The sequence below is a fragment of the Paramisgurnus dabryanus genome, chromosome 16, assembly GCF_030506205.2.
Source record: "Paramisgurnus dabryanus chromosome 16, PD_genome_1.1, whole genome shotgun sequence".
Lineage (NCBI taxonomy): Eukaryota > Metazoa > Chordata > Actinopteri > Cypriniformes > Cobitidae > Paramisgurnus > Paramisgurnus dabryanus.
Window position 1 is genome coordinate 35,454,982 of NC_133352.1, and position 27,134 is coordinate 35,482,115.

General features: G+C 39.3%; 1 protein-coding gene across 1 annotated transcript in view; it reads left to right on the plus strand.

Moving 5' to 3' along the window:
- Positions 1-27,134, plus strand: part of gabra2b (gamma-aminobutyric acid type A receptor subunit alpha2b) — a 66,317-nt gene that overhangs the window by 32,611 nt on the left and 6,572 nt on the right. Inside the window, exons 8-9 of the mRNA XM_065242179.2 lie at positions 10,201-10,353; positions 17,106-17,308. Coding sequence (XP_065098251.1) covers positions 10,201-10,353; positions 17,106-17,308 — 356 coding nt within the window. The remainder of the gene's footprint in view (positions 1-10,200; positions 10,354-17,105; positions 17,309-27,134) is intronic.

Sequence of the window (27,134 nt, forward strand, 5' to 3'; positions counted from 1 at the left end):
TTCCACCTCTGGCTCCACGGATGATTCCTTCTGCGCATGCCTTGGCTCCAAACTGACGTTTTTACGTAACATGGCGGCGACCATGGTCGTACATTTTTGGCTTCAATTCATTACAATGGAGTGAGGCGATGTCGCGTCGTCCATCTTTTTTTACAGTCTATGGTGTGCATACAAGAATCAACCATTGTCAATAAGATCACAATTATAAATGATAATACAAAAATAAAACTGCTTGCCAGGTTCTTGTGTGTTTGCGTGTAAAGCGGGAGTTCCTTTTGTGTCCGGCAAGTCACGTGCTTGACCCTCAGACCCATTTCTTAAGGGCTTTTTACATTACCAATTACAAGTGCATTTAGTACAACTAGAACCAGTTGATCTCTCTTTCTCACACACACACGCGAGCAATTGGTCCATTTCTCTTGGGAGTCCTGTAAATTTTCCTGTCTTGTGACGTGACATTAATCATTCATTACAACAGCGTGAGCTTGTGTGAGGGGAATTGGGTCATCTGCCATACTTGAGCGTGCACTACATTTTTACACTTGAATTATCTCAAGGAGTTTAAGGACCTTTCTGCTTTGATGTCGGGGCTTGGCCATCACTTCACATCATAGGTGTGTGTGTGTCTGTACGTGTTTGCATTGAGTAATGATGCAAAAAAGGTGTATTTACAAAGACAGAGTGCATTGGAGAGTCGCAGCATCGGGTTAGCAATTAAATTGGATGTTGGAGTGAGTAAAGCCATCTGCGATTCAGGCTTATCTGTGCTATTAAAATTACTTCGAGATAACAGGAGAGTTGGTTTTTTAATGGATGATCCTGTCAAGGATATGCCTGGGTCAAATTTTACCCATATTTAAAAAGAACGAATTAAAATGTGGCTTAATGAAAGTGAAAAATATATTCAGGAACCATTTTTGCCGCTGTGAATCATTTGCATTATTTAAAAATTTGAGACCTTGGCCGTATTCGCATTACAGCAGTTCAAACCCATCTCCTTTCTGGTATTGGAGTAAAAATGTGACAATTGTTGTTAATCACTGAATGAGTTTCTCTCTGTGGTGATGTTCACACTGCGATCTGTGTGTTTCTGTCAGCTGAATGATGCTTAATTAAAGAGCCCCAGTTCTCAAGCAGAAATCTAGAACATGAAAAAATGGAAAAGATCAAATCATGCCCACGTACCATCAGTTGAATCGTGCTTAGATGTCAAGACATCTGAATCCTAGGCTGCCGTCACCATGACGATCAGCATCAAGGTTCAGATGAGAGAGATACGTGCGTACTCGCAGTAATTAGCAAAGCAGGACCATGATTTACATATTGCAGAGCTTGTGTGTGTGTGTTGTGTGTGTGCATGTTTTTGGGTGCATGCACATATGTACTGTATGTTTTGGTGTGGATCTGTTTGTGTGCATATGTGTGGGATTGTGTGTTATTCTTTGTGTGTGTGTTCTGATATGTGACCCTGGACCACAATATCAGTCATAAGGGTAAATTTGTATGAAATCTGGAATCTGAAAGTGCAAAAAAAAATCTACATATTGAGAAAATCGTCTTTAAAGTTGGCAAATGAAGTCCTTAGCAACACATATTACTAATAATAAATTATTTATATATTTACATTAGGAATAAAAAAAAGATCTTTACTTGATATTCTAATGGTTCTTGGCATAAATAATCGATTTTGGCTATTTCTACAAATATACCCTGGCAACCTAATTTTAAATTGATAAATTATGAAATTTTCTGTAAAGGTTAGGTTTTGGGGTTGGAATTGGGGAAGGGGATCCGCTTGTTAACTCTTGCGATCGCATGATTCAATGCATAATCAGCCAAAGCCTGCATAGTTATGCGGGGGCCGCATTTTTTCAAAACACTGCACTTTCGCCGCATAAATTGCAGATTTCTGCACGCAAAATATGCTGGGCTTGCATGATTTCATAATCCACACATTTTTGTAGCAAAAAGTCACATAAATCTTATCGGAAAGTTGAAAAATTTTGCATTTACTTCACACAAGTGCAGCCATGTCCCCGGTTGCTATGGGAACGTTATGAAGTGGCTTAATCAGGGTTCCCACGGGTCCTTGAAATCCTTGAAAGTTTGTGAATCTGGGGAAAAAATTCAAGGCCATGGAAGTTTTTGAAAATATACATACATAGATACAGGTCATTGAAGGTGCTTGAATCTATTTTATGCAAGAAGTTTCCTGGATAAAATATCCATATTATTCCCTGTGTAGTGTAGGATAATATAAAAATTCTAGACTTTTTAAGCATATGTGCTAAAGTGTTCACTTTAAATGCTTATATCTTCTGTATGTAAATGTTGATTCAAACCAAAATGCTTTTGTTGCATAGTTGTGTTTGACACATGAAAACGTCTCGGGTTACGTATGTAACTGTTGTTCCCTGAGAAGGGAACGAGACGCTGTGTCTCTCTTGCCATACTTCCTGTGTCCCTGTAACGCCGTCTTTGGCAATATTTCAGATAGCGATATACTTCCTGACTCCCGCGTCACCCTGTCTTTGTCGTTAAGCCTCACCATTGGTTGAATTTGATATACACATTCAGACGCACTTACTCCTGAAAGGCGTACCCAAAATGTCACCGTATTGACGCAGCGCGAGTTCCCTCGAAAGGGAACTGTAACAATGTATCTTAAAATGTAACACGATGTAACCTTGCTCTTACTTGAAATGTGTCCCCACATTTAGTCCTTGAATTTGAGGGTATTGGACCTGGAAAGTCCTTGAAAGGTCCTTGAAATTGAAGTTAACTAAGGTGTGGGAACCCGGCGTAATTACGTGACATGAACATCTTTAAAAAGCTGTAAACCCCAATCGCAGTTTTTGCATGTTCCCGCATTTTTAACGAATAAAATTGCATAAATATCCCGCACATTCCATTGGATTTTTTAGAAAACGTGCTGCAAGATCAAGGATTTTTGCCGGCAACAATCACAAAAAACTTCGCATTTTTCTGGAAGGACTGATCATTTACCGCTTCTGAGTCCAACTGATCTCAAATGGGAAATGGGAAAAAATAAAAAAAATCACACTAATATAAACTTGTATGATAATGCAAAACAACCAAACACACCTGATCCTAATTTTAAACGTTATTCATCAACAACCGGCAAAACCAACCTCTCTCCGACTTAATTTTTAAACATGTGTTAAAGTATGTTACGAAAAACCCTTTCATTATTCTCTTACATAATCTGTGCCGTATAGGAATAATACATAGAGGAATATAACATTTAAAAATGAAGTCGATTGTGGTTCCTTCCTGTCTAGAGATGTGTGTTTACGTTCTGTCTTATTTCATGAAGTTTATTGTGTTGGCTCGCACAATTTTCAGTTGGATCGCTTCAGAAATGGTCACATAGGGACCATCGATGCTCACTTGTTTTTGCATTTCATTGTGGGAATTTTTAAGGAATGAACGTTCACTGGAAGGATTTTGAGATTGAGTACTACCCAGACTAGGGAGCTAAACAAGGGAGCTAATTGAGAGACAGACAAACTATTGGGGGAAACAGGTGACAAAGTAGAATTTGTAATAAGAAGGTCTGTCTGTCCTTACATAACTTGAAAAATGACTTTGCTCATAAATCTCTTGTTTACCTGTTCTCTAAAGATGTGTTGCCAAAAACCTTGCAAACATTGACAAATCCAGCAATTAATCCTCTCTCAAAAGTGCTTGTCTCAACTCACTTCACTGTAAACAAACACATCTTGTTTTCCAGGAAGAATGATTCATCGCTCATTTTCATCTCTTGGCATTTTTGTATGTAGTACGGTATGCATCAGACGGTCAGTGAGGTGTTTTAAAGACAACATCATGCTCGGGCGACACGTTTCAGCAGATGTTTAACAGGAGTTTTATTGCTGTGTCACGTTTTTTTTTGAAGATCCTATTAGTAGTCTTGTCTCGGAGGGCTTGTTGTTTATCTTCCCTAAATGAAAAAATGATTGCATCGTCTCTCGTCCAGCAGTGGTCTTCAGGTCAGGATGAGGTCAGGCTCTCTAATGAGAATCCTTCAGTCAAGTATAGCTGTAATATATCGTCTCCATTTCAAACCCTAGGGAGCTGCCTACCTTAATGACACGTGTGTGAACATCCCTGAGAGACCACAAAGTGTTGTTGTAAACAGAAATCTAGTGATTGCTGGGATGTTTTGGGTTCCTGTTAGGGTATCGGTAGGGTTTTCAGAGGAGTATATGTCAATACAGCCCAACTCTAAGTCACTTTGATTGTCTGTGTTCACATAAAAGTTTAATAGGTTTCCTGTGCCACAGAATAATAATAATTTGGCCGTGTGTCCACCAAAGCGTTTATCCTAAGGCCAGTGTGTTTTTTTAATATGTTTGTGATGGACTAGGCAGCTGCTGCTATGAAAAGATGTGCTGAATGCTTGGCAGTTTTGCTGGTTGCCAAGAATTAAAAAATGTTCAACATTGGGTTACGCTCGCTGCACTCATCATTGTCAATCATCTGCCCAATCACAGCGCAGAAGGGGTGGGGCAAATACCACACAAACCAACCATAACATCCAATTTTTACAAGCATTATGTCTGGGTACTATAATTGACCTATGGCTAAGCCAAGCCCCCAAACGCGATGAGCCAATCGCAGTGCTCATAGCTAACCCAATATACTCGGACATTCTCTGCTTACACATCCATCAAAATGCATTGCAGCTAGTCAGTTTTTATTCATTTTTATATGTTTTTTCTTGTCATTTTAAAGATGCAATTTGTATTTATGCGCCACTAGATGGCGCCAGATCAAATCAATAACAATGACGTTGTTTAATGACGCTCTGAAGCAGCGTGGAATTATGGGATTTGTAGTCTTTAACTCAACCGCTGATGGCCATCAATCAGACGCGAACGAGAAATCACGTTGATGGATAAGGTAATAAAGTCTTATAAATGTTGCGTTTGATGACATCGTTTATTTCATTATGTAAGTTTATATGTGATGTTCAAAACGAAATTTTTAGTCATAGATGTTACAGTATTAGTCCAAATTCGATGGTTAACACAGCACAGAATTAAGTTTTCAACTTACAATCTACAATGATTTTTCACATAATATATTGACAGTACAAATCTTATTTTGAAGTGTCTTAAAATGACCATTTATATTGCTGTACAATACCTTTTGATGTGCATATCGTCCGCGGGAAGACGCGCTGATTACAGTCTACACACTAATGTTGTGATCAATATAATAGCATACGTTTTTTGAAGGGTTACGAATCAAAACAACTCACCCATCGCGTAAAACACAAGCAGGATCAGAATATCGGTCTAGTTAAATGATGTCGTGAAGCTCTCTCCATCCAGATAATGCAACAACAAATTGATCCTCTCTCGTTTTGTTCCAAACTCTTCTTGGGTCGTTTGGTTGGCCTGTACGCTTACGGTAGCTGTCTTTGCTAACACAACGAGCGGCAGACGGTAAAAAGTAATCCATAAGTCCATAAGAAAGCGTGTAGCCCGACAGGCGCTAACGCATAGTTCCGCATTTGTCCACGACACTGGCTCGCTGCGTCCGAAAACTCAAGGCAGTGAGGACTTGTTGCCTCGCTGCCTCATGAGGAAATGACTTCGGAGGCATGAATGCAGCTCAGAGAAAGGCTTTCAGACGCACTTCAAATGCAGCGTGTTTGAAATATAAACAGAGAGCGCCTTTGTGATAACTAATCACATATTTGAAAACTACAATACTAATTTCTCGCAAGAAATGCAATTAAAATGTGTAAAAAGTGAAAATATACGTTTATTTACACTAAATTTGTGCTCCAGTCGCTTCCTTGGCCGCCATTTTATTTGTTCGAGCTCGACCACTGTTGTCATGTCGTTTACGTCAGTAAAGGCGGTGACAAAGGGTCACATGGATATTAACGTCATTGACAGGAGACTACACTGCCCCGTGTCAATGTTTTGAATGGAAATTTTCTCACGATTTACAAGTAGTTGAAACATTACAGATATTGATAGTAATCAGCTGGACAAAATATATAACACTGGCCTAGTGGTTTTTGGACATTTTACTGCAAATATTTTACAAATTGCACCTTTAAGTTTAAAATGGTCAAACGGTGTGCATGGGGTACATGCAACTCCAACACTAGGGATCCCGAGCGGCTGGGCAACGTTGTGTATTTTTGACTCTTTCCCAAGCCACGTCTCAACTGAGATAACGTTATGTGTCTTAAGACTGACACATCTAAAGCATGCACAAAGATGTGCAAAGCACGCAACCCTGATATATAGACATCTACAGAGAAGTACAGTTTTATAAATATCTGTTTTGACAAGAATTCACACAGATATAATCTGTTATGTCTTAAGTGAGTGTATGGCTATAAAAATATCTGATGTGTAAGATTATATTAGATCTGCATTACAGTAGATCTTAAAGCTGTCTTAATGTCAATCAAACAATTAAAGAAAGAAAAAGTGTAACATATTATTTTACTATAGTATTGTCTTTGACTTTGTGTCTGCTAAATCTATCAGTTTTACCTGTGATTTAAGGTATGGATGCTGTGATTTTGCATTTGAACCTTAAAAAATCTTGAACTTGATTTTTCTCAAAATTGACTTTGCCGACTCTGTCAACTTCAAACACGTGTAGCTCTGTCATTTTTTGTCAGATTCCAACAAATCATACATTGTTTTGAAGTTCTTTTAATAGATGATGTCGACATTTTTGAAAATGTACTTCATTCCAACTCATTTTGCCAGCACAGGTCACAACTGATTAGCATTGGTGATGATATTTATATTTATAGATTAAACAAATGATCTGCAAAAGTCATAGCAGCCAATGTCTTTTAGCTAAAACGATGCTCTTAAGCAGCAACAGGATGCATCATTTTGGCCAAATTCAAGCAGTACTTTGTCCTCTGTATTTACCAAAATGCACTGCACAAATTTTTATTCAAAATGATTGAAAAGTATTTTATTCAGTAGTGGAAAGCGTGATTCAATTAGCTCTATCTAATTAAAAATGAATTATTTTACCCACCACTTGTGTCTTGACTCATTAGCTTAGCACCGTGCTAACATCAGACTCTAATAGACTGGGCTGTAAGTGTTAGATGAGTCTCTTGTGTGCTTTATTGTGTGCACTTCACTTTCTTTGTGACCCAGTGAGCATTAATGGACTTGCTGTGGTTGTAGGGTGTTCAAGCACTTATATGGTTCTGTTTCAGAAGGTTACTGATTGTTTAGACGGTGATGCGGCTCTCTAGAGGTTAAAATAGATCCGGTGTCTTCTGGAATCCCATTTTTTTTTTTTTTAGAGCTGAGTGGATTGCTGTGTCTCCTGTGACCTCCTGTGACTGATTGCCATCTATACGCTTTAATTAACATCTTCACGCTATACAGACAGCAGCACTGAACAGCCACACACACACATACAGTAAACCGGCTGAATGCTGAGGTGTTATCTATTTCCCTTTCTTTTATGACAATGCTATAGAAGCTTCCTACTGTACTGTATGTAAGCAGCAGGGCAACCATACAGCAAATATATATTTTAAATATATTTCAAAATATACAAAAATGGTAGGGCTGCATAACAATTAATCGCAACTAATCATTTGCAGAATAAAAGTTTTTGTTTGCACCATATATGTTTTTGTATTGTGTATAATAATAATGTATATATAAATACACACACATTCATGTATAATTTTAAGAAAAAAATATATTTATATATTAAGTATTTATATATAATACTAATTATATATAAATATAAACACTTATATTTACATGAAAATACTTCTTTAAAACGTACATCCATGTGTGTGTATTTATATATACATAGTTTTTGTACACATTAAACAAACATATATGATGTAAACAAAAACTTTATATATGTGCTGAAAGATATTTTTAAATATGTTTTTAAAAATGCCTTTTTCACCAATATATTTTTCAAAATATATTTTAAAAATAAATATATTTTAAAGCATTTATATTCATGTTGAATTGGAAGTAAACTTTGTATGTTACGAACCTGTAAACATAACAGGTTTGAAAAAGTTAAAATTTAATACAATTTCAACTGCATATAGGCCTACATTTTATATTTTATACAAACTTTTATACTTTGGCCAGAAAAAAATATTTTATATATGCGTTGTAAAATTAGAAATGTATCCGTTGCCCCTGAAATACATTTTGAAATATGTGTTAATATTTTCAATTTCAAAATATATTAAATTAAGTTTTAGCATTTAAAACTGAGAAATGTATTTTCGGGAACCCATGGATGAATCCCTTATCATTGACGTTAATGCTTTTTATCCAAAACGACTTGCATTTAAATTAAGGATGCATAACGATTAATCGTGATTAATAGCAGAATAAAAGTTTTTGTTTACATCACATATGTGTATGAACTGTGTATAATAACTTTGTATAGATAAATGCACACATATGCATCTATATATTTAAGAAATGTTTACATGTGTATATACATTTGTATATTTATGGATAATTTATATTATATATAAATATAAATACTTAATATATAAAAAAATTCTTAAAATTATACATACATGTGTGCATATTTATATATAAAGAAATATTATACACAGTTTACACACATATATGATATAAACAAAAACTTTTGTTATGCTATAGATTAATCACGATTATTTGTTATGCATCCCTAATTTCAAATATACATTTTTTATCAGTATTTGTGTTCCCTGGGAATTGAACCCACGATCTTTGCGTTGCTAACACAGTACTCTATCAGTTGAGCTACACTTTTAGCCCCTTCCTCATCTCACCTGCAGAATTTTCAGCCTGTAACAACACAGTAACATTTCTTCTACATTTTCCTCTAGCGGGACTGCAGTTAATTTAATTAAGCAGACGTGCCACTCGCAGCACTCTGCCTCATCTGTTCTTAAACCGACCTCATCGCTCACAAACGTGGAGAAGATGCCTCATGGTCTTCTGTAAGAATGGCGCGAGTGTGTTTTACAGGATTAGAGTTGGCTAAAATTCACTCGGTGCTTCCTCTGCAGAAAGAAAGAGGAAATCCCCCCTCCTCCTCTCCTCTATGCCAAGAACAACCAGTACGGCTTGCACCAACCAACAACCAAAGGAGCCAGATAGATCTTTCTCTTCTGTTGCCATGGGCAACCTGTCTTCCTCCATCACTCGGTGTTACCCTCCCTCTCTCTGTCTCGTGGGCTGCTCACTGGTAGAGATCCTCTTTATTCAGGCGGCCTGACACGTTTTTGTCTGTCTGTGAGCGATTGGGATAATATGATGTGATAATGAGGTTAAAAACGAGAAGATTTCAGTTTTTTTGTGCCGGTCTTAGCTTGGTAACAAACCGCCTCCGTTGGGCTGGTTTACACTGTTCATACTGCTCTTATCATCTGGGTCTTCATGAGATGAGGTGTAATTGTGGCATTCCTGAACGAGCTACTGTACCAGCTTTAATTACATTCATCTTCTCCTCTGCTATAAGAGATCAGCGCTTTCATAATCCTGCTCTTTGATGGTCTGTTTACAATCTCACACCTTCACCTGATCCAGCTTTATTCGCTCTCATATTTTGATTTCTCATCAGGATTCAGCATTAGCGTATTAACACCTTTCAGTGACAGGTGAATTGGGAGCTTACTGATCATGAAAGTTTATGTTGTGGCCTGAAGAAAGGAATTATACAGCTATTTTTTATTATAAAGTATATTAGCCAGTCTAAATAACAGTCATGAATTGGGCTACACGTTAGATTACCAACTAAAGTTGTTACCAAATTTGTGACCCAGTCTGTGAAATAACAGCTAAACTAATTTTTCTTATTTACTATTTTCTACATAAAATCTTTACACATAATTTATAGAACATTCTGTTAAAATATAACCTTGATATCTTTAATATTGACTGAGGAAGGTCATTGAAATCAATGTGAAATCAATGATTGAAACAATCAATTTCATAGACAGGGTCATAAAAATGAATCACTGTCGTCACACAAAGAGTGATGGTTTATGAATGATTTAAACTTCTATGAATAATACAATAACTTTATTAAATAACAATTTATCACTAAGGTTAAAGTTGTCACAAGATGCTTTTTACTTTGTTATTATTTCTGTATTATTTGTTGCTTGCAGTGGTAATCTCTGACTTTCTGTTTTTTCAGGTGAATACACAGTGATGACCGCACACTTCCACCTGAAAAGAAAGATTGGTTATTTTGTGATTCAGACGTATCTGCCGTGCATTATGACTGTAATATTGTCCCAGGTGTCCTTCTGGTTGAACCGTGAGTCGGTTCCAGCCCGAACCGTGTTTGGTGAGTTTACAGTTTAACTATAAATACTACTTGAGACACTTATTCAAAGACACTGCATTTGGCATCATGTAGTGCATTTATAGACTGTGTTAAAGGTACAATGTGGGACTTTGCAGAAGTGTAATATAACTCCTTACATGGAAGTCACTGACATGTTTCTAAAGTAGCCCTGAATGGACAAACTGCTCTATAGTTTGATTTTTGTTAATACGTTGTCTTAGATGATGATGTGCTTGTCCTGTGCCAGCTATCGTAACTTTATTATGCGTTTCGAAAGGGAAGGGTGAGCTGCGGACTGAGCCCTTGGTTGCAATTCACACTTAACCGCTAGATGCTGCTAAATGTCCCAATTGCATTTTTAAGTTAGTGTTTTAGTGTCAGGATCCTTTAAAGCACATATCACAAAACTCATCTGCACCTTTAAAGCTTTCATAACACAAACTGTTTCTGCTCATCTCATGTTAATCTTGAGTACCAGATTTATAAAAGACAGATCAGCTCTAGCGAATGTTTCCGAAAACACGACCCCCTTGGGGCGTGCAATGGGAGTAGCAAATAATGAGCAAGCAACACACATCATGTGTGTCGTTCACATCATATATGCACTTACGCACATAACACAGAAGTCTCTCAATTTATGACCCAGTTGGGACCAGCGTTAAACGGATAGTTCACTTTAAAATGAAAATTCTGACATCATTTACTCATCCTCATGTTGTTCTAAAATTTCTTTTTTCTGATGAACACAAAGGAAGATATTTTGAGAAATGATGAGAAACACACAGCAGTAAGTGACCATTGACTTCCATAGTAGGAAAACATTTTTTTTTTATATTGTGATAAATGACTAAGAAAATGTTTTGATAAATGATGATAAGCGCACAGTTGACGCTACCCATCAAATTCCATCTTATTTTTTTATTCCTACTATGGAAGTCTATGGTCACTTACTGCTGACGTCAGTTTTTTACGCTTCTAACAATATCTATATAGCCTACTGTCTACAAACATGAATAATATTAACATTACTATATATCGTTTAAAATGTATAACTTACGGGTTTAGCATCAGTGTATGGTCTCTGTTTTGAGATACAGATGCTCTAGCATCATAAATGTAGTATTTTGTGACAGAAGTCCAGATGACAACATGCAAAATATGAACGGGACTTCTTACCTTTGTGTTGATATAACGATCACGAATTGAATCCAGTCTGTTTCAGATGTGTGAATAATCCATGAAAGTCCAATAAAATACATTCCAATGATCATTTTTATCCACAAATGCGTGTAATCCGTGAAATATAGACATAGTCTGTTTTCGCATGAACGTCTTTTAATAGAATATAATATCGACTACAATCTGAGGACTATTTATTTTTTTTCCAAGTTTTTATGCGTGTGGAAGCACCAGAGACACAAAAGAGCACCACAAAACCCGGAAAAAGTGAGTTTTTCAAAATATGGGCACTTGAAGTCAGAATGCATGAAATACTGTTAAACCCCCCTTTTTTGGATATCCAAAGATCATTTCTGTCTTACAAAAGGTTGTTAATGGTTCTTTAAAGATCCTTTGACTGAATGGTTCTTTAAGGAACCAAATATGGATCTTCTATGGCACTGCTGTAAAGACCCTTAAAGAACCTTTATTTTTAAGAGTGTAACAGTATGAGTGGATTTTACTGAAAGAATCAATAAAATACAAGAGAAGTACAATATGTCATGTTTAGTTAAAATGCCTGGAGCATAATGTTCTGTATCAGCATTCTGTGACACGTTATGCTGACAAAAAAAGGTGAAATGACCTTCACGCCTTAAAATTCACAAAGATCCCAGAGGCCTCTGGCCCCGGAGTCCTCTGCCCCAGATAAGAGACAGCCGGGCATTTCTAAGCACTTCTGAGAGGATTTATCAAGCTCAGGTAGGGAACAATTCGGTTACCGTGGAGATTCCCTGAGCTCTGTGTTGCTAAGCAGGTAATGTTCAGAAGATGAGTCTTACTGGCATGGGTTCAGATGTCTCTTTGTCTGCATCTCTATCCTGCTTTCAGTGACTCTCTCTCTCTCTCTCTTTCTTCTCTCTCTCTTCTTTCTGGCAGTTCCCGCTGCCCCTTCTCTATTCGTTTGTTATATGAGTTTTTTATACAACCTGCCATCCGTCAAATGTTGAAAGTTAGTGTGTCACAAGAGAGGCTGTCTCCAAATAAGAACCACTGTATTAATGCCTCGTGTTAATTGTAGACCATCACAAAAATAGATGAATTATTCATCTGGCATGAATATAACATTGATTACAGTGTGGACACTCGTAGGAGTTTTATGAGGCATGGAGGTAATAAAGTTAAAATAGAGATCTCAGATCTGCATTGAGTTCACAGCAACTGCGGTGGAAAAGCTGAATTATTGAAACTCACTCCAGGCTAAATCGTTGATGCATACTTCATCGTGATGGTTGTTCGGGCATTGTGTGACGTGTTTTTCAGGTTGACGTTTTATCATTCTGATGTGGTTTCAGACCTGTCTGACTTTCTTTATTCTGGGAATTACAAAAAGAGATGTATTGCGTAATGTCCAGAGTGTTGCTTTTCGTAATGGGGAATGAAGCTGTCAAGCGTCCGTGGCAGAAAAAGAGTCATGCGGTTTTTGAAACAACATGAGGGTGAGTAAATGATGTGCCACAGATGGGTAAATGTTTTTAACAGTTTCAGCTGGCTTTATTGATTTCACTGTTCAGATTGGCACCTGCTGGTTTTATAACCTGAATCCAGTATGGTTGGTTTTCAGACAGTCCTTTTTGCTCTAACAAAAATTTTTAAAAGCAAATTGTAAAAACAGAAAGCTTTTCTTCTGCATCCTTTAATCTTTGTGAAGTACTGAAGTGTGCTCAATTATACTTTTCCTCTCGCCAAAACACTGAAGCTTCTTCATCCAGAGATGATGAAAGAGTTGAGGTACAGCAAGCAAATCACCTGCTACCCAGACAATTATTATGCATGACTACTGACCTCTGCTTTGCATTTATTATTTTAACTAAGTTGCTAGAGTAACAGCTCTGGATTTTACTTATTCGAAACACTAAGGGTCCTATCATACACCGCATGCAATGTGACGCGGGGCACAACGCAAATGTTACGTGCGAGTTTTAGCCTGACGCAGTTATCATTTCTGTGTCTAGCACCATGTTAAATAGCAAATGCACTTACGCCCATCTGTTCGCCATAGGCGTGCTGGTCAGAAAACAAGGTGTTTTCATGTGCATGGTTGGCATTGTTATTTTCAGGCGCCATTGACCAACTAAAACCTGATCTAAAGTAAATGGCACAGTATTTTGTATTTATTTAAAGTGTGCATTAGTAACATGTAACAGTAGACTTTGATTGGTTTATTGCACATTACACTCACACGATACGCTTGGATCATTAAATAGAGTCCTCTTAGTTTTTAACTCCTTAACCACCTGCTTTTTTTTGCCAGCGAGTGCAATCATTTTTCATGATTTTCACAAAAGTTTAATGCCTTTCAGAAAATGTTCTTCTTTAATATATAAACATATCAATCAAATATATCAAATAAAAGAACAGACCCTCTGCTTTCAAAAACCTAGCCTCTTTTTCCTATTTGTAGTGGAGATGAGTGGTACCCGGTGGGGTGTTCTGCTGTTGTAGCCCATCCGCCTCAAGGTTGTGTGTGTTGTGGCTTCACAAATGCTTTGCTGCATACCTCGGTTGTAACGAGTGGTTATTTCAGTCAAAGTTGATCTTCTATCAGCTTGAATCAGTCGACCTCTGACCTCTAGCATCAACAAGGCATTTTCACCCACAGGACTGCCGCATACTGGATGTTTTTCCCTTTTAACACCATTCTTTGTAAACCCTAGAAATGATTGTGCGTGAAAATCCCAGTAACTGAGCAGATTGTGAAATACTCAGACCGGCTCGTCTGGCACCAACAACCATGCCACGCTCAAAATTGCTTTTAAATCACCTTTCTTTCCCATTCTGACATTCAGTTTGGAGTTCAGGAGATTGTCTTGACCAGGACCACACCCATAAATGCATAATTGAAGCAAATGCCATGTGATTGGTTGATTAGATAATTGCATTAATGAGAAATTGAACAGGTGTTCCTAATAATCCTTTAGGTGAGTGTATATAACAATTTTCCATCTCAAGTTAAGACAGTTTACATTCTTAAAGCAGCCTGAAAGCTTGCTTTTAGTTTTAACAAAATAACTTTTTCACAGCGTGGATTCTGCAGAGTCAGCCGACAGCCTCCTTATGGCAATTTTATCTGGTGAGTGATGTGTCGTCACCGCGCTGTCATTAGAATGATTTCTGCATTTGGCGAGTTTTCTAACGGTCATGGAAAGTCATCCATCCTACACTCACCGTCTGTGCTCCTCTGGTTGTCAGCCCGTTTCGAACAAATGGTCATGTGTCGCTGTCACTTTCGTCTCACCGGGATGGAAAAATGAAGAGTTTGACGGCAACAAAATTAATTGGAGCCATTTGTTTATGAGCAGAGTCTCTGGCAGTCCCTGGGCTCGTCGAACTGTCAGCCGTGTCTGTCATCGTAGACCTGCGGCAGACTCGCTTTACAATGTCCCTGAGCCTCAGCTGAGAAGATTTGGAGCGCTGCATGCTGACAGTGTTAATGTGCTGGAGGAATCTCATTAGGGTTATTGTCTCATTCATCCCCATACAAAGCAAAACTATCGTCTATCTTGTATTATTTCTCAAAAAAAAAATTCAGACATTTCTTTCTTTTTCACCAGGCTCTATCTAAAAATACTTTCGTTTGCATTATCAGTTCTTCAAAGGGGGAAAAAAAATTAGAGGGAATTAAATAGTGATTTAGGAGGCTAAAGGGGTTGTCATGTTTTTGGATCATTAGAAGGCCAAAGACTGGAGAGAATGTGTCTTGAGATGAACAGCGGGGACTTCCCTACAGATATTTAATCTTCTGTTGAAATACTTCCATCACATTTAAATATAAAGACAACTAAAACCAATTGTACTATAGAATGATATTCCCGTGTAAGCTTGCAGTCAAAACAGTGGGTCTTTCACTAATAATTGCATGCATTATTTGTATTTTTACACACATTTGAACTTTTCACCAAATTCATAGCACGTGCATACAAACATATATTTGTTCTTAACCTCATGGTAATGTTGATGAATTCAGAGTTTTCTAAATGAGCATGCATGTGCCCAAAGGTAGTAATTTGCATTAAACCAGATCCAAGGGCTTTACGCAGTGCAGCACTCATTCAGCAAAACTTGATGTATGTCACTGAAGCAAAAGAAACTTCAGCAATATTTATTGTAACAGATATTTTAAAAAAATAACACAATGTTCATTAACAATATTCAGTTTTTGTGACCCCTAGTGTTGTAGACCGGTCTCAAGACCACTTTTTAAAGGTCTTGGTCTCGTCTTGGAATTGACCGCATTTTTACTCTGTATTTTAAATTTTATTTAAAGACCGGTCAAGACCACAACTGATGGCACACTGCAAAAAAATGATTTTCAAGAAAACAAATTCTTAGTATTTTTGTATTGTTTTCAGTAAAAATATCTAAAAATTCTTAAATAAAGATGCTTTTTCTTGATGAACAAAACGACCCCAGAAAATAAGTCTAGTTTTTAGAGCAAAAATATAAAATTTAATTTGTGTATAAAACAAGCAAAATAATCTGCCAATGTGGTAACCAAATTCTTCTTGAATTTAGTGTTTAAGAAAAAGGTTCAAGATTTTTTCTCTTACCCCATTGGAAGATTTTTTTGCTTGTTTTATTCACAAAATCACTTAAATTTGATATTTTTGGTCTAAAACTAGACTTATTTTCTTGGGTTGTTTTTCTTGCCAATGGGGTGAGAAAAAAAAGTGAAATAAGTTGACTTTTTCTTAAACAATTAATTCAAGAAAAGTTTTCTTACCCCATTGGCAAATATTTTTGCTTGTTTTAAGCACAAATTATATTAAATTGTAAAAACTAGACTTATTTTCTTAGTTCATTTTGCTTATCAAGAAAATGCATCTTAATTTAATAATTTTTAGAGATTTGTACTGAAAACAAGACAAAAATGCTAAGTAAGAAAGTAATTTTTGGAAGTTAATGTACTTGTTTTTTTTATGAAAACCAAAAATCCTCAGTTTCTGCCTCTTTTGCCTGTTGCTCAAAATTAGGGTCACATTTTACTGTGGTTTTATCAGAGACTGTATCTTTATTAAAGTACCTATAGGCCTAGATCAAATACTTTGATGTTTGGACATCTCATTTTATGCATCTGTATAAATAATAATAAATAAACTATAGTGTTCCTGTAGCTCAACTAGTAATAATCTTATATGTGTAAACATAATATATCAATATTACATAAAATATTGTAAAATCTGTTATAATATTTGAATTATAGTGTACATCATTTCGTCCATGTGGATTAAGTTGTTCGTTCATTTTTTTCATAAATTCAGACGGGGCCGGAGTGGGGCCACTTTTCGGCCCGGGAGTTTCAGGCCCACCCGCCCACTTTTTCCATGGTGTGATTCCAAATTAGCAGTTTTTCCGAAGTGGATCATATGTTTTGTGAATCCAGAATCATTGACTGGCACAACACATTGGCATCACATAAACAATGCTTCACCATTGTTTCCACCTTGTTCTCCTGATGACCTCTGAGTTGCCCAGATTACAGTATTTTGTCTGTATAATAATTTGCATGTTGTTATTGTGTGCTTTTCTTTCAGGTGTGACCACCGTACTGACCATGACCACATTGAGCATCAGCGCCCGTAACTCCTTACCTAAAGTCGCCTACGCCACAGCCATGGACTGGTTCATCGCCGTGTGTTACGCTTTTGTCTTTTCTGCCCTGATCGAGTTCGCCACCGTCAACTACTTCACCAAGCGTGGCTGGGCGTGGGACGGCAAGAGCGTGGTCAATGATAAGGTAATGATCATTCATTTTCTCCCAGCATGCTTTGTGTTTTGCAAGCGGGGTGGAGTATGGATGAGATTGATTGATTGACGTGGTGACAGTTCATTAGGTTTAACGGTGATGTGACGTCTCAGGAGATTAATGAGTGGACTAATGAGGATTCAGACCTGAAACTAAGAGGCTGATAAGGATTAGTGGTATCCCACAGGAAAGAGAAATTCCAGATGAGGTCTCTTGAGCATCTTATTTGTTTTGTCTAGAGATGAGATTAAATTGGAGGCAATCAGAGACATTTGCCTAAACCTCCTTCATAAGTTCTCAGATGTTTCTGCAATCTCAGGGGTGTCTTGGTATCGGGTTTTGTATATCCTAAGACATTTAAAGAGAAACATGAGACGTGTGATACTAAAATGAATCAGAAGATAAAGAGAGAGAGAGCAATCTTTAAGCAAAAATTCCCTTGGTCTATGTGAAGATAGAAGATTGTGCTTTTTGTGTTGTTTGTGATGCATTATGATATCAGTAAAGAAAAAATATTTTTGATATTTTTCCTGCTTAAAATCGTACACTTTAACAATATCATTAAACATATTTGTCATATAATATAATTTTTTTTAATTAAAAGTTGTACCACAAAGAACAAATTGAAGCAAGATTTGACATTTTCATGCAAAAAAAAATAAAAACGTTTATTGAAAACATCAATTTCTTTAACCAAACCCTCGAACAAACAGATTTATCTAGCTTTTACAGGTGTAGAAAAATGTAAAACTGTAAAAGTTGTGACTGCTGAGGTACCGCTATATGCTAGTTAATGCTATATGCTAGTTAATGCTATGCTAGTTAATGCTATATGCTAACGTTTAGGCTGAAGTTCTACTATTGATGTTACAGTTACGTTTTGCAAGTCCATATCTGATACAGACTCAAACATAAGATCTGTTTACACACACACAGAGCTACTGACGGAGCTGCTTTGAAAAACAGCCAATCAGAGCAAAGCTCAAAATTATTATTCATGACCCTTTCAAATATGGTAATAATAGATCATTGCATTCTAAAGGCAAATCCTAGGGTTGTAAATGGACATGTAAAACTGACTCTGGATCATTGTTGCACTTAATAAAGCCGTAAACCTTCTGTGTAGATATCAGAGAACAATTTAACAGATTATTAACATGCATTCTTTGGCACCTTTAATGTATTATATAATTCTTATTTAAATATATTTGTTTTTTACACTTAAAAGTTATTTGTATTGCAATTGCAGCAAAGTAAAACTGACCCAAGAACAAAGCCTTATCAGATATGTAGCAGCACACTATATAAGAGACATTTATTATAAACGCATTTATTATAAATATATAAACGCACACTATTCCCAAGTAAAATATCTATAAATGTTATTTCCGGTCAAATAATTTTAATGACTATTTTGATTCCAATCTTCTACAAGTATAAGTGTGATCTAGTGATGTCAACCCTTAAATTTACTGTCGCCCCGTTTCCTTCACAGAACCTCTCCACATTCACACAGAGTCATATCTGGAGTAATGTCTTCATTATTTCAGATTGATTCATGTTGGTTTCATAATGGTCTCTGTCATTCACCAATTTGCACAGAATCATTGCTTATTCATGAAACATTCTTCTCCACAAATCGCATTCTTCCGGCTAAAGGGCAGTCAGCCAATCACGCATGACACGGCATAGCACATTTGCATTACATTTATGCATTTGGCAGACACTTTTATCCAAAGCGACGTGTGCATTCAAACTATCAATTTGATCAATATATGTTGTCCTTGGGATCCAACCCATGACCTTTTTCTCTACTGACACAAAAAAAAAAACTGGCAGTGCCTCCAAAACACTCGTGAGACCTTCATTTCTTGTTTTTTGGTATTTGTTATACCAGTAAAATACCAACAGATCCCATCCACCTTTGAAGAAATGTTCAATAAAGTAAATACGGTCCATGTTGACTTTTAACGCTGCTCTGTAGACCTCGCGTTCCCAGCAGCAGCACTGACTTTAAGATTTAAAGCAATTTCAGCCCTGTCCTCAGGTAGACATGAAAGAGTGTTTTGGACCCTACAGCTTTCTGACAAAGAAAAAAAGGCTTCTCTTTAGCAATTAAATGCAATGTCTTATGGGTACGGTCGGATGCTCCAGGTCCTGTCAAACATTTGATCCCTTCTTCTGCTCATGGAGGAAAGTTCAGGTCTCGCATGACAAAGACGAGCATCTCTCGCCCTTTTTCTCTTTCTGAAGGCTGTTAGATCTCTGAATCCCTGTCAGGTTACACACCATCAGCGGCAATCATCTGATACTCATGAAGAAACATTATGATTATTTCTTTGCGTCGTGACATTATTTTCATTGTCAATTAAGCACATTTTCCTTCCAAATGCTTATTTGCATAATGTGAACATCTCTTTTTAACTGCTGTAATGCAGTAATGAAAATAAAATGCAGTTTGTGTTTTGCACCTTGCAAATGTTCTTCACAATTTAAATAATGTGTCGTTCTTGCATTAGAATGACAATTTAGGGTGTCAGGTGTGTAATTGTAATAATTAAAAAATAATAATGATATTATACAAATCATCTTTATGATCATAAAAATATGCTTCATTTTGTGTTGTGAGTCTGTGTTTTTTCTGGGATCTCACAGTAAATAACACAATGCTTTCATATCTCGACTGTTTCTCCTTCAAAGCAATGAGATTAAATGGAGAGCAGGGATTTTATTCATCTCATAAAAACCGAATTATCTGCGCTTTGCTGTCCACATGCATTTCATGTTCCTATACTCTCATTGTTACTATGGATGCACTGATACAAATCTCTGTGCTGATACTAATATATTCGATAAGTATCGATACCGATAAATACTGATAGTTTTGCTCTGACTCCTTGTTTCAAATGATGGTGTCATGAAATCCTAGAAGTGCAGAACGTGTAAACTGGATTTTTGTTGTCCTTGTTACCCAATTCAAAATAATCACACAGTATGAGCTTTATGTTGGCTTTGCTTATGTCTAAATGTATGTAAATTGTTAACACTGATAAATATTAATTTACCCGTGTCTAGTTTTAGATAAGAAAGTACTGATGTGTTTTTTCATCCCTTTTTATTGCCGGGATATAATCTGCCACCATCATCACCTATTATTAAACAATCTACCGATTTCAGATAGTTGGAAAATTGCTTTTAACTACCGATACGGATTGTTGGCTGATACATTGGTGTATTCCTAATTGTTATCATTTCTTATTTCAAACTTCAGGAGAGACAAAATCGATATGTGCATGATGCATAACTAGAAACTTCATTTAGTCTCTTTTGGGTTATGAAAGAGCAACACAATTATCCTCTGTGTTGTGTGTTTTTGTGTGTATTTTGTGTTTTGCATATGTGTGTGTACAAGCTAATAGAGAGAAAGATATTAATGACTGTTTGGTGTGTGGGGGGGGATCTTGTTGTTTTTCTCTGTGTGAGCATCATGACAAGAACTTATTGAATCATGAATCTTCCGGTCTGCTTTTCATCATGTCTGCTTATCACCAACAACCCCAGTTGTTCCACCTTCTCCTTATCATAATATCACTCGTGTTGTATATGGCTAGTGCCCGTTATACAGCAAGTGGATGATTGATGTAAAAGTGACACTACAAAAATTGTTTCAAATGAAAATTCTCATGTCGATAAAAACATTTCTTCACAGAAAACGGTGAATTTTATACAAGTTGAGAATAAATGAAATGTGCATAAATTATGATGTTAACATTTATGCATCTGGCAGACACTTCTATCCAAAGCGAATCATAGTGCATTTAATGGGTTAACTTTTATCAGTATGTGTCTTCCCTGTGAATTAAACCCCACAACCTTTTAGCTGCTAACCAATATTATACCTTTAGAAAAAAATGGTCAAATATGTACCTCTGCTGTCAACTGGGGCAGTATCCTTTAAACAGGTCCTAATATGTACCGTTTGGTAGAGATATGTATACATTTGGTACCGATTTGTATCTTTGAGATGCTAATATGTATCTTTGGGGTATTCATACGTTTTCTTTGGTACCAAGACAGTAGGGGAGAGTGGGGTAAGTTGTCACCCTTCTAACATTTACTGAGCACCATACATCACAATGGTATAAATCTCATACCAAATGAAAGAAGGAAGTCTTTGGCACATATGTTGTATTCATTAGATTTTCATATCTTATATCATTTCAATGTTATAGACTGTTGAATGGAGAATGTTCACTTGTAACAACATAATTGTGATTATTTAATTTTAATTTTTAAATTCAAACCAGAACTGGAAATATTAACTCTAGGGCTTTCATACTGCGCATAACCCTGGGTTATCTTCATTCCTAACCCTGATTTTAACCCTAGGTTAAGGATCGTTTCACACTTGTAATTTAGAAGTGGGGTTATCCCTGAAATTAACCCAGGGTTATGAAACCCTGCTAGCCCTGTTTTTGTGAGGTTAACCCCGCAGTGCCAAACGCACGCAGTCTGAAATGAAGCAGGGTTATAATGTTATGACCCCAATTAAACCCAGCCGAAGCATCTCATCAAGGTGTTCAGGGTTGCTTTAAAAATTACAAACAGACAGGTATAATTACATTATTAAACCTGTCTCAATTATAATTACAGACAGGTGTAGGAACATTAGGGATGTTTCACAGTCTGAAATGTCAGATTATGAAAACCCAGAGTTATCTCTTAACTCCTGGTTATACGACAAGGGCGTAAATTTGATTCTGGCATTGGTGGGGACATAAATAAAATTGTTGCATTGCAAAAACTGTTTATCGCCGTTTACTTGACTTAAACAATAGACAACTCAGTATGCACTTCAGTGACATCTGCCCGCCACCCCCGGATCCATCCCAAATTTAATGTACTATAATAAACAACTGGTTATGTCCTAGAGCCAAAAAGAAGAAAAGAAAATCACTATATAGCAAATATGAATCCATATTTACTACATTGAAGAATATTCATTGTTATTTTATATTTCATTCTTAATTTAATTTAGCAAAAAAATCCCAGTGTTGAAGTAGGTGTATGTATATCATGGTGTTTCCTGAACAACTTTTATGAACGCTTCTGTAGTTAACATTAAATCTTCTTTTACTTCATTAACAGACAGTTAATCAGTGTGAAAAAATATAAGTTTAAAATGCAACCTCACGTTATGTCTACATCTATGGAATCATATTTGTGCCTTTTTTCTTTCATGGATTTGGGACCCTCTAAATAACTTGCCACCCCATTTATAAAAGTTTTAGTGTTTGCAACTCCTCAGGTTAACATGGGATTGTCGTTTATTGGAGAAAACACTGTTTTTGAATCATCATGTGATGCAACTTGTTCCGTATTTTGTGCATGAAACAGTTACAGTGGGTATAATGCTTTCTTCCTCACTTACCTGCAGCTCGAATAATCACGCGCGTCTTGTTGAGCGAGCTTCGGCACGGTGTACAAATTCAATGCAGCTTACATTACACGCCAGCGAGTAAAGACAAGCCAATCATAAAGCGATGTTGTTAAAGAGGCGGGACTACAGAGATGACAATCAAATCATATTAGCGATGTGAGTTATGGAGGCGGGACTCATTGCAGAGAACGAGAGTTAACCGTTTGTGTACCAAATGGAGCATTTTTTTTTCAGAACGGGATTGTAAAAGATTTCTAATCTCATTTAAATGATTCCTGAATAAAATATAATTAGTAAAACATAGAAACACAAGAAACAGACGGACATCAGTGGTTATATATAAATACAGATTAATTGTTTGGTCGAAATTATTGCTAGGGACAATTCAGACTTCCCTGAATATTGGTAGGGACATGTCCCTAGCGTCCCACCCTAAATCTACGCCCATGTTATACGAACATTGTGAAACGTTAAACAGATAACCCAGGATTCCTTTTACACAGGGTTTAAAATAACGCAGGGTTAACTATTTTTAGTGTGAAAAGCATGTGACGACTTGCCCCAAAGTCATTGAGACAACTTGCCAGACATGTGTGCTAATGTTGGCTAAATCATATAGCTCAACATAGCACCTCAGCTTAAGTATCAAAAGACCCGTTATTGTCTCCTCTATTTTGTGCAAAATAATAATACATCACAAATTGTATTGCACAAAATTTTGAGTACAAATCTTTTACTTTTAAAGCCAAAAAATAGAGTGATTAGAGCAATCAGATTAAAGCGATCTTGATCACATGTGAACACAACGTTGAGATAGGAGATAGGAGGTCTTTCCTCAGCGGTACTGGCCATGGTGCTGATGTTTTCAGCTGCCATAGGTCGGGGAGCCATGGTTGATTGTGCCAAAACGGGGCGACCAGAATTATCGCGCATTTCGTCTCTCTTATCCTCTGAAGGACCTGTGGTAACAGAGCCACCGGAGGAAAAGCATACAGAAGACACGCCGGCCATGCTTGCGACAGGGCATCGTGGTGTCTCGAGAAGAAGATCGGGCAATGCGCGTTCTCGTCTGACGCAAACAGATCGATCTCCGCCCGGCCGAAGACGGTCCATATTCTCTCGACCGTCTGAGGATGCAGTCTCCATTCTCCCGGCGGCGGACCGTTGCGCGAGAGAATGTCTGCACCCGTATTGGCTACACCCGGTACGTGAGTCGCTTTTAACGAACGTACGTTCGCGTGAGCCCATAATAAAAGCCGTCTCGCCAGCCTGGATAGGGAGCGAGATCTCAGCCCTCCTTGGTGGTTTATGAACGAAACCACCGTCATACTGTCCGACCGCACTAGAACGTGTTGATGTTGGAGTTTCGGTCGAAAGTGTCGTAGCGCCAAGATAACCGCCCACATCTCGAGGTGGTTGATATGTAGCTGAGACAACTGGTTGTTCCACGCACCGAAGGCGAGCTCGCCGTCGCAGTGAGCGCCCCAACCCGTCGCAGACGCATCCGTAGTCACCACTTTCCTCCTGCTCACGGAGCCGAGCTCCGTGCCCGAGAGGAAAAGGTGAGGGGATGTCCATATCGAAAGCGCTTTCACGCAGCTGTACGTGATTTTGATTAATAAGCGGCCCGACAACCAAGCACGGGGCGGAACTTTCGCTTTCAACCAAAACTGAAGCGGCCTCATGAACAGCATTCCCAACGGTATTAGTGGGGATGCTGCTGCCATCAGACCCAGCATTTTTTGGAATCGTTTGAGAGGGAGATGTGAACCCGCTTTGAACGATGCCGCCTCGCGTCTGACCGTGAGCGCGCGTTCCTGTGTAAGCCATGCCTGCATCTTTAATGAGTCGAGCGTCGTGCCTAAGAACGCGATTCGCTGCGTGGGGGTGAGCAAACTCTTCTGGAGGTTGATTTTGAACCCCAAATTCTCCAAATGCTGGAGTACAACGGTCTTGTGTGCAGTAATTTCCCTCTCTGACTGTGCTAGAATAAGCCAATCGTCGAGGTAATTCAATATGCGGATGCCGCTCTGTCTGAGAGGGGCGAGAGCCGCATCCACACATTTGGTAAATGTGCGTGGTGCCAGAGATAATCCGAAGGGCAGAACTTTGTACTGGTATGCTGTCCCGTCGAGCGCGAATCTTAGGAACGGCCTGTGACGTGGCGCTATCGGAATGTGAAAGTAAGCGTCTTTCAGATCCACTGATATGAACCAATCGCCCGGTCGAATTAACGCCATGATTCGTCTGGCTGTAAGCATTTTGAACGGCCGTTTGGCAAGAGCGCGATTCAAAACGCGTAGATCCAATATCGGTCTGAGGCCGCCGTCTTTCTTTGGAACGAGAAAATAACGACTGTAAAAGCCTGATTCGCTTTGATCCGCCGGGACTGTCTCTATCGCGTCTTTTAGTAATAAAGAACGCACCTCTTCCCTGAGGATCTGCATACGATCGTCTGGGACAGTGGTGTAGAGAACGCAGCGAAACCGGGGTGGTCTCCGTGCGAATTGAAGTGAATAACCGTGTTGGATTACGTTTAGAATCCAGCCCGGCATACCGGGGGTGGATTGCCAAACGTGAAATTTGACGGCGAGCGTCGATATGCTTATGGACGTTAAGCCGTGTGTGTGTGTTTGTGTGTACAGAGGAGGAAATTTGCTCTTTTTGTGAAAAGGTAAAAATTTGTGTTTCGCTGTTACAGCGAGGGTGTGTCCAGCGCCCGAGGGGACTGAAACACGCAGAACTTTCGAGGGCGGGCCGGCCGAAGCGGGACCAGAGCCTCTTTTCCTCCTCAGACTCTCTTCAGGGAGGCGGCGCCGGCGTCGGGTCCAGCGTAATCCGAGGACGGGGACCGCGGCGTCGAGGCGGGCCAGCCGGTCGTGCAGGACGCTGGCGCTTGACCTCCGGTTCAGCTCTCTGCTGGGGCTGAGCTGGTGCTGGCTTAGGGCGTTGAGCTGGCGGCGGTTTTGGGCGGCCGGTCTCAGACGCTGAGGCAGATCGTTTTGGTAGAAAATGCCGCATAGCCTGCGACGATTTCTGTGCCTCAGTGAAGCGCTGGGTGAACCCCTCCACAGCGGAGCCGAAGAGCCCCGACGGTGACACGGGCGAGTCAAGAAGGGCAACCCGATCCGTGTCCTTTATCTCCGTCAAGTTCAGCCACAGATGTCTCTCCAGAACAACCAGGCTGGCCATGGCTCTTCCTACAGCCTTAGTGGCGACTTTAGTGGCGCGAAGGGCCAGATCAGTCGCGCTGCGCAGGTTCTGAAAGGTCGACGGGTCCGGACCTGTCTCGTCCATGTCACGGAGGAGTTTTGCCTGGTATACTTGCAGCACCGCCATCGTATGGAGAGCGGATGCAGCGTGGCCGTCGGCGGCGTAAGATTTCGACGCCAGGGTCGATGTCAGGCGACAGGGCTTTGACGGATGGTTCAATTTAGCCCTCCATCCGCCGGCTGAAGACGGGCAGAGATGGGCGGCGACAGTTTCCTCGAGCGGCGGCATCTTGGAGTAGCCGTGTTCATCAGCGCCGTCCACTACGGAGAGGACGTGGGAGACGGCGCTCTGAGCTCGGGTGGAGTGGGGAGCACGCCAAGATTTGGTGAGCTCCTGGTGGACCTCAGGAAAAAATGGCGCCTGCCATTGGCGGGACGATTGACGGCGCCCGGGCTGCAGAAACCACTCGTCCAACCGGCTGAGTTGAGGCTCTGACGGCGGCGACCACTTGATGTTGAGCTCCGTCGTAGCTTGTGTCAAGATGCGGATGAGCTCAGAGTCGTGAGGACGCGACTCGGTAGGTTCATCAGCGGCGGCTGCGTGGGCGTCGTCATCCGAAGCCGCCCAATCCTCTAACTCCTCAGAGGATGACATCACTTCCAAGTTGTCACCGGACCCAAAGGAAACCATGCCGCTAGCACTCGGCAGGGGGCGTAGGTCTTCATGGGCGAAGGTGACAGGGTGACGGCGGGGAGACAGAGCACGCGGGGGATGAGCCGGCGTGGACTCGGTCTCAGGGCGTCTTCCAGCTTCACGGCTCCGCTGCTGTTTAGGCGGGAGAGCACGGGAAGCCTTCCGTTTAAAGATCTCGAGGCGGGAGCGCAGCACCGCGATAGGAAGGAGCTCGCAGTGGGCGCAGCCCGCCTCGGCGAGTACGGCCTCGGCGTGGGCAGGACCCAGACAGATGACGCACTCCTTGTGGAAATCCTCCACAGGCAAAGGGGCTCGGCAGGAGCCGCCATGCCGAAGCGACATTATCTCAACGCGCTTCTGCTCTTTTAGATACTCTCTTTTAGGCTCACCGGAAAGCGGCAGGGGAACACGCTGGTGTGTTGTAGTCCGCTGCAGTGCTTGGATCGACGGCGAGTAAGGGCTTCTTCTTCG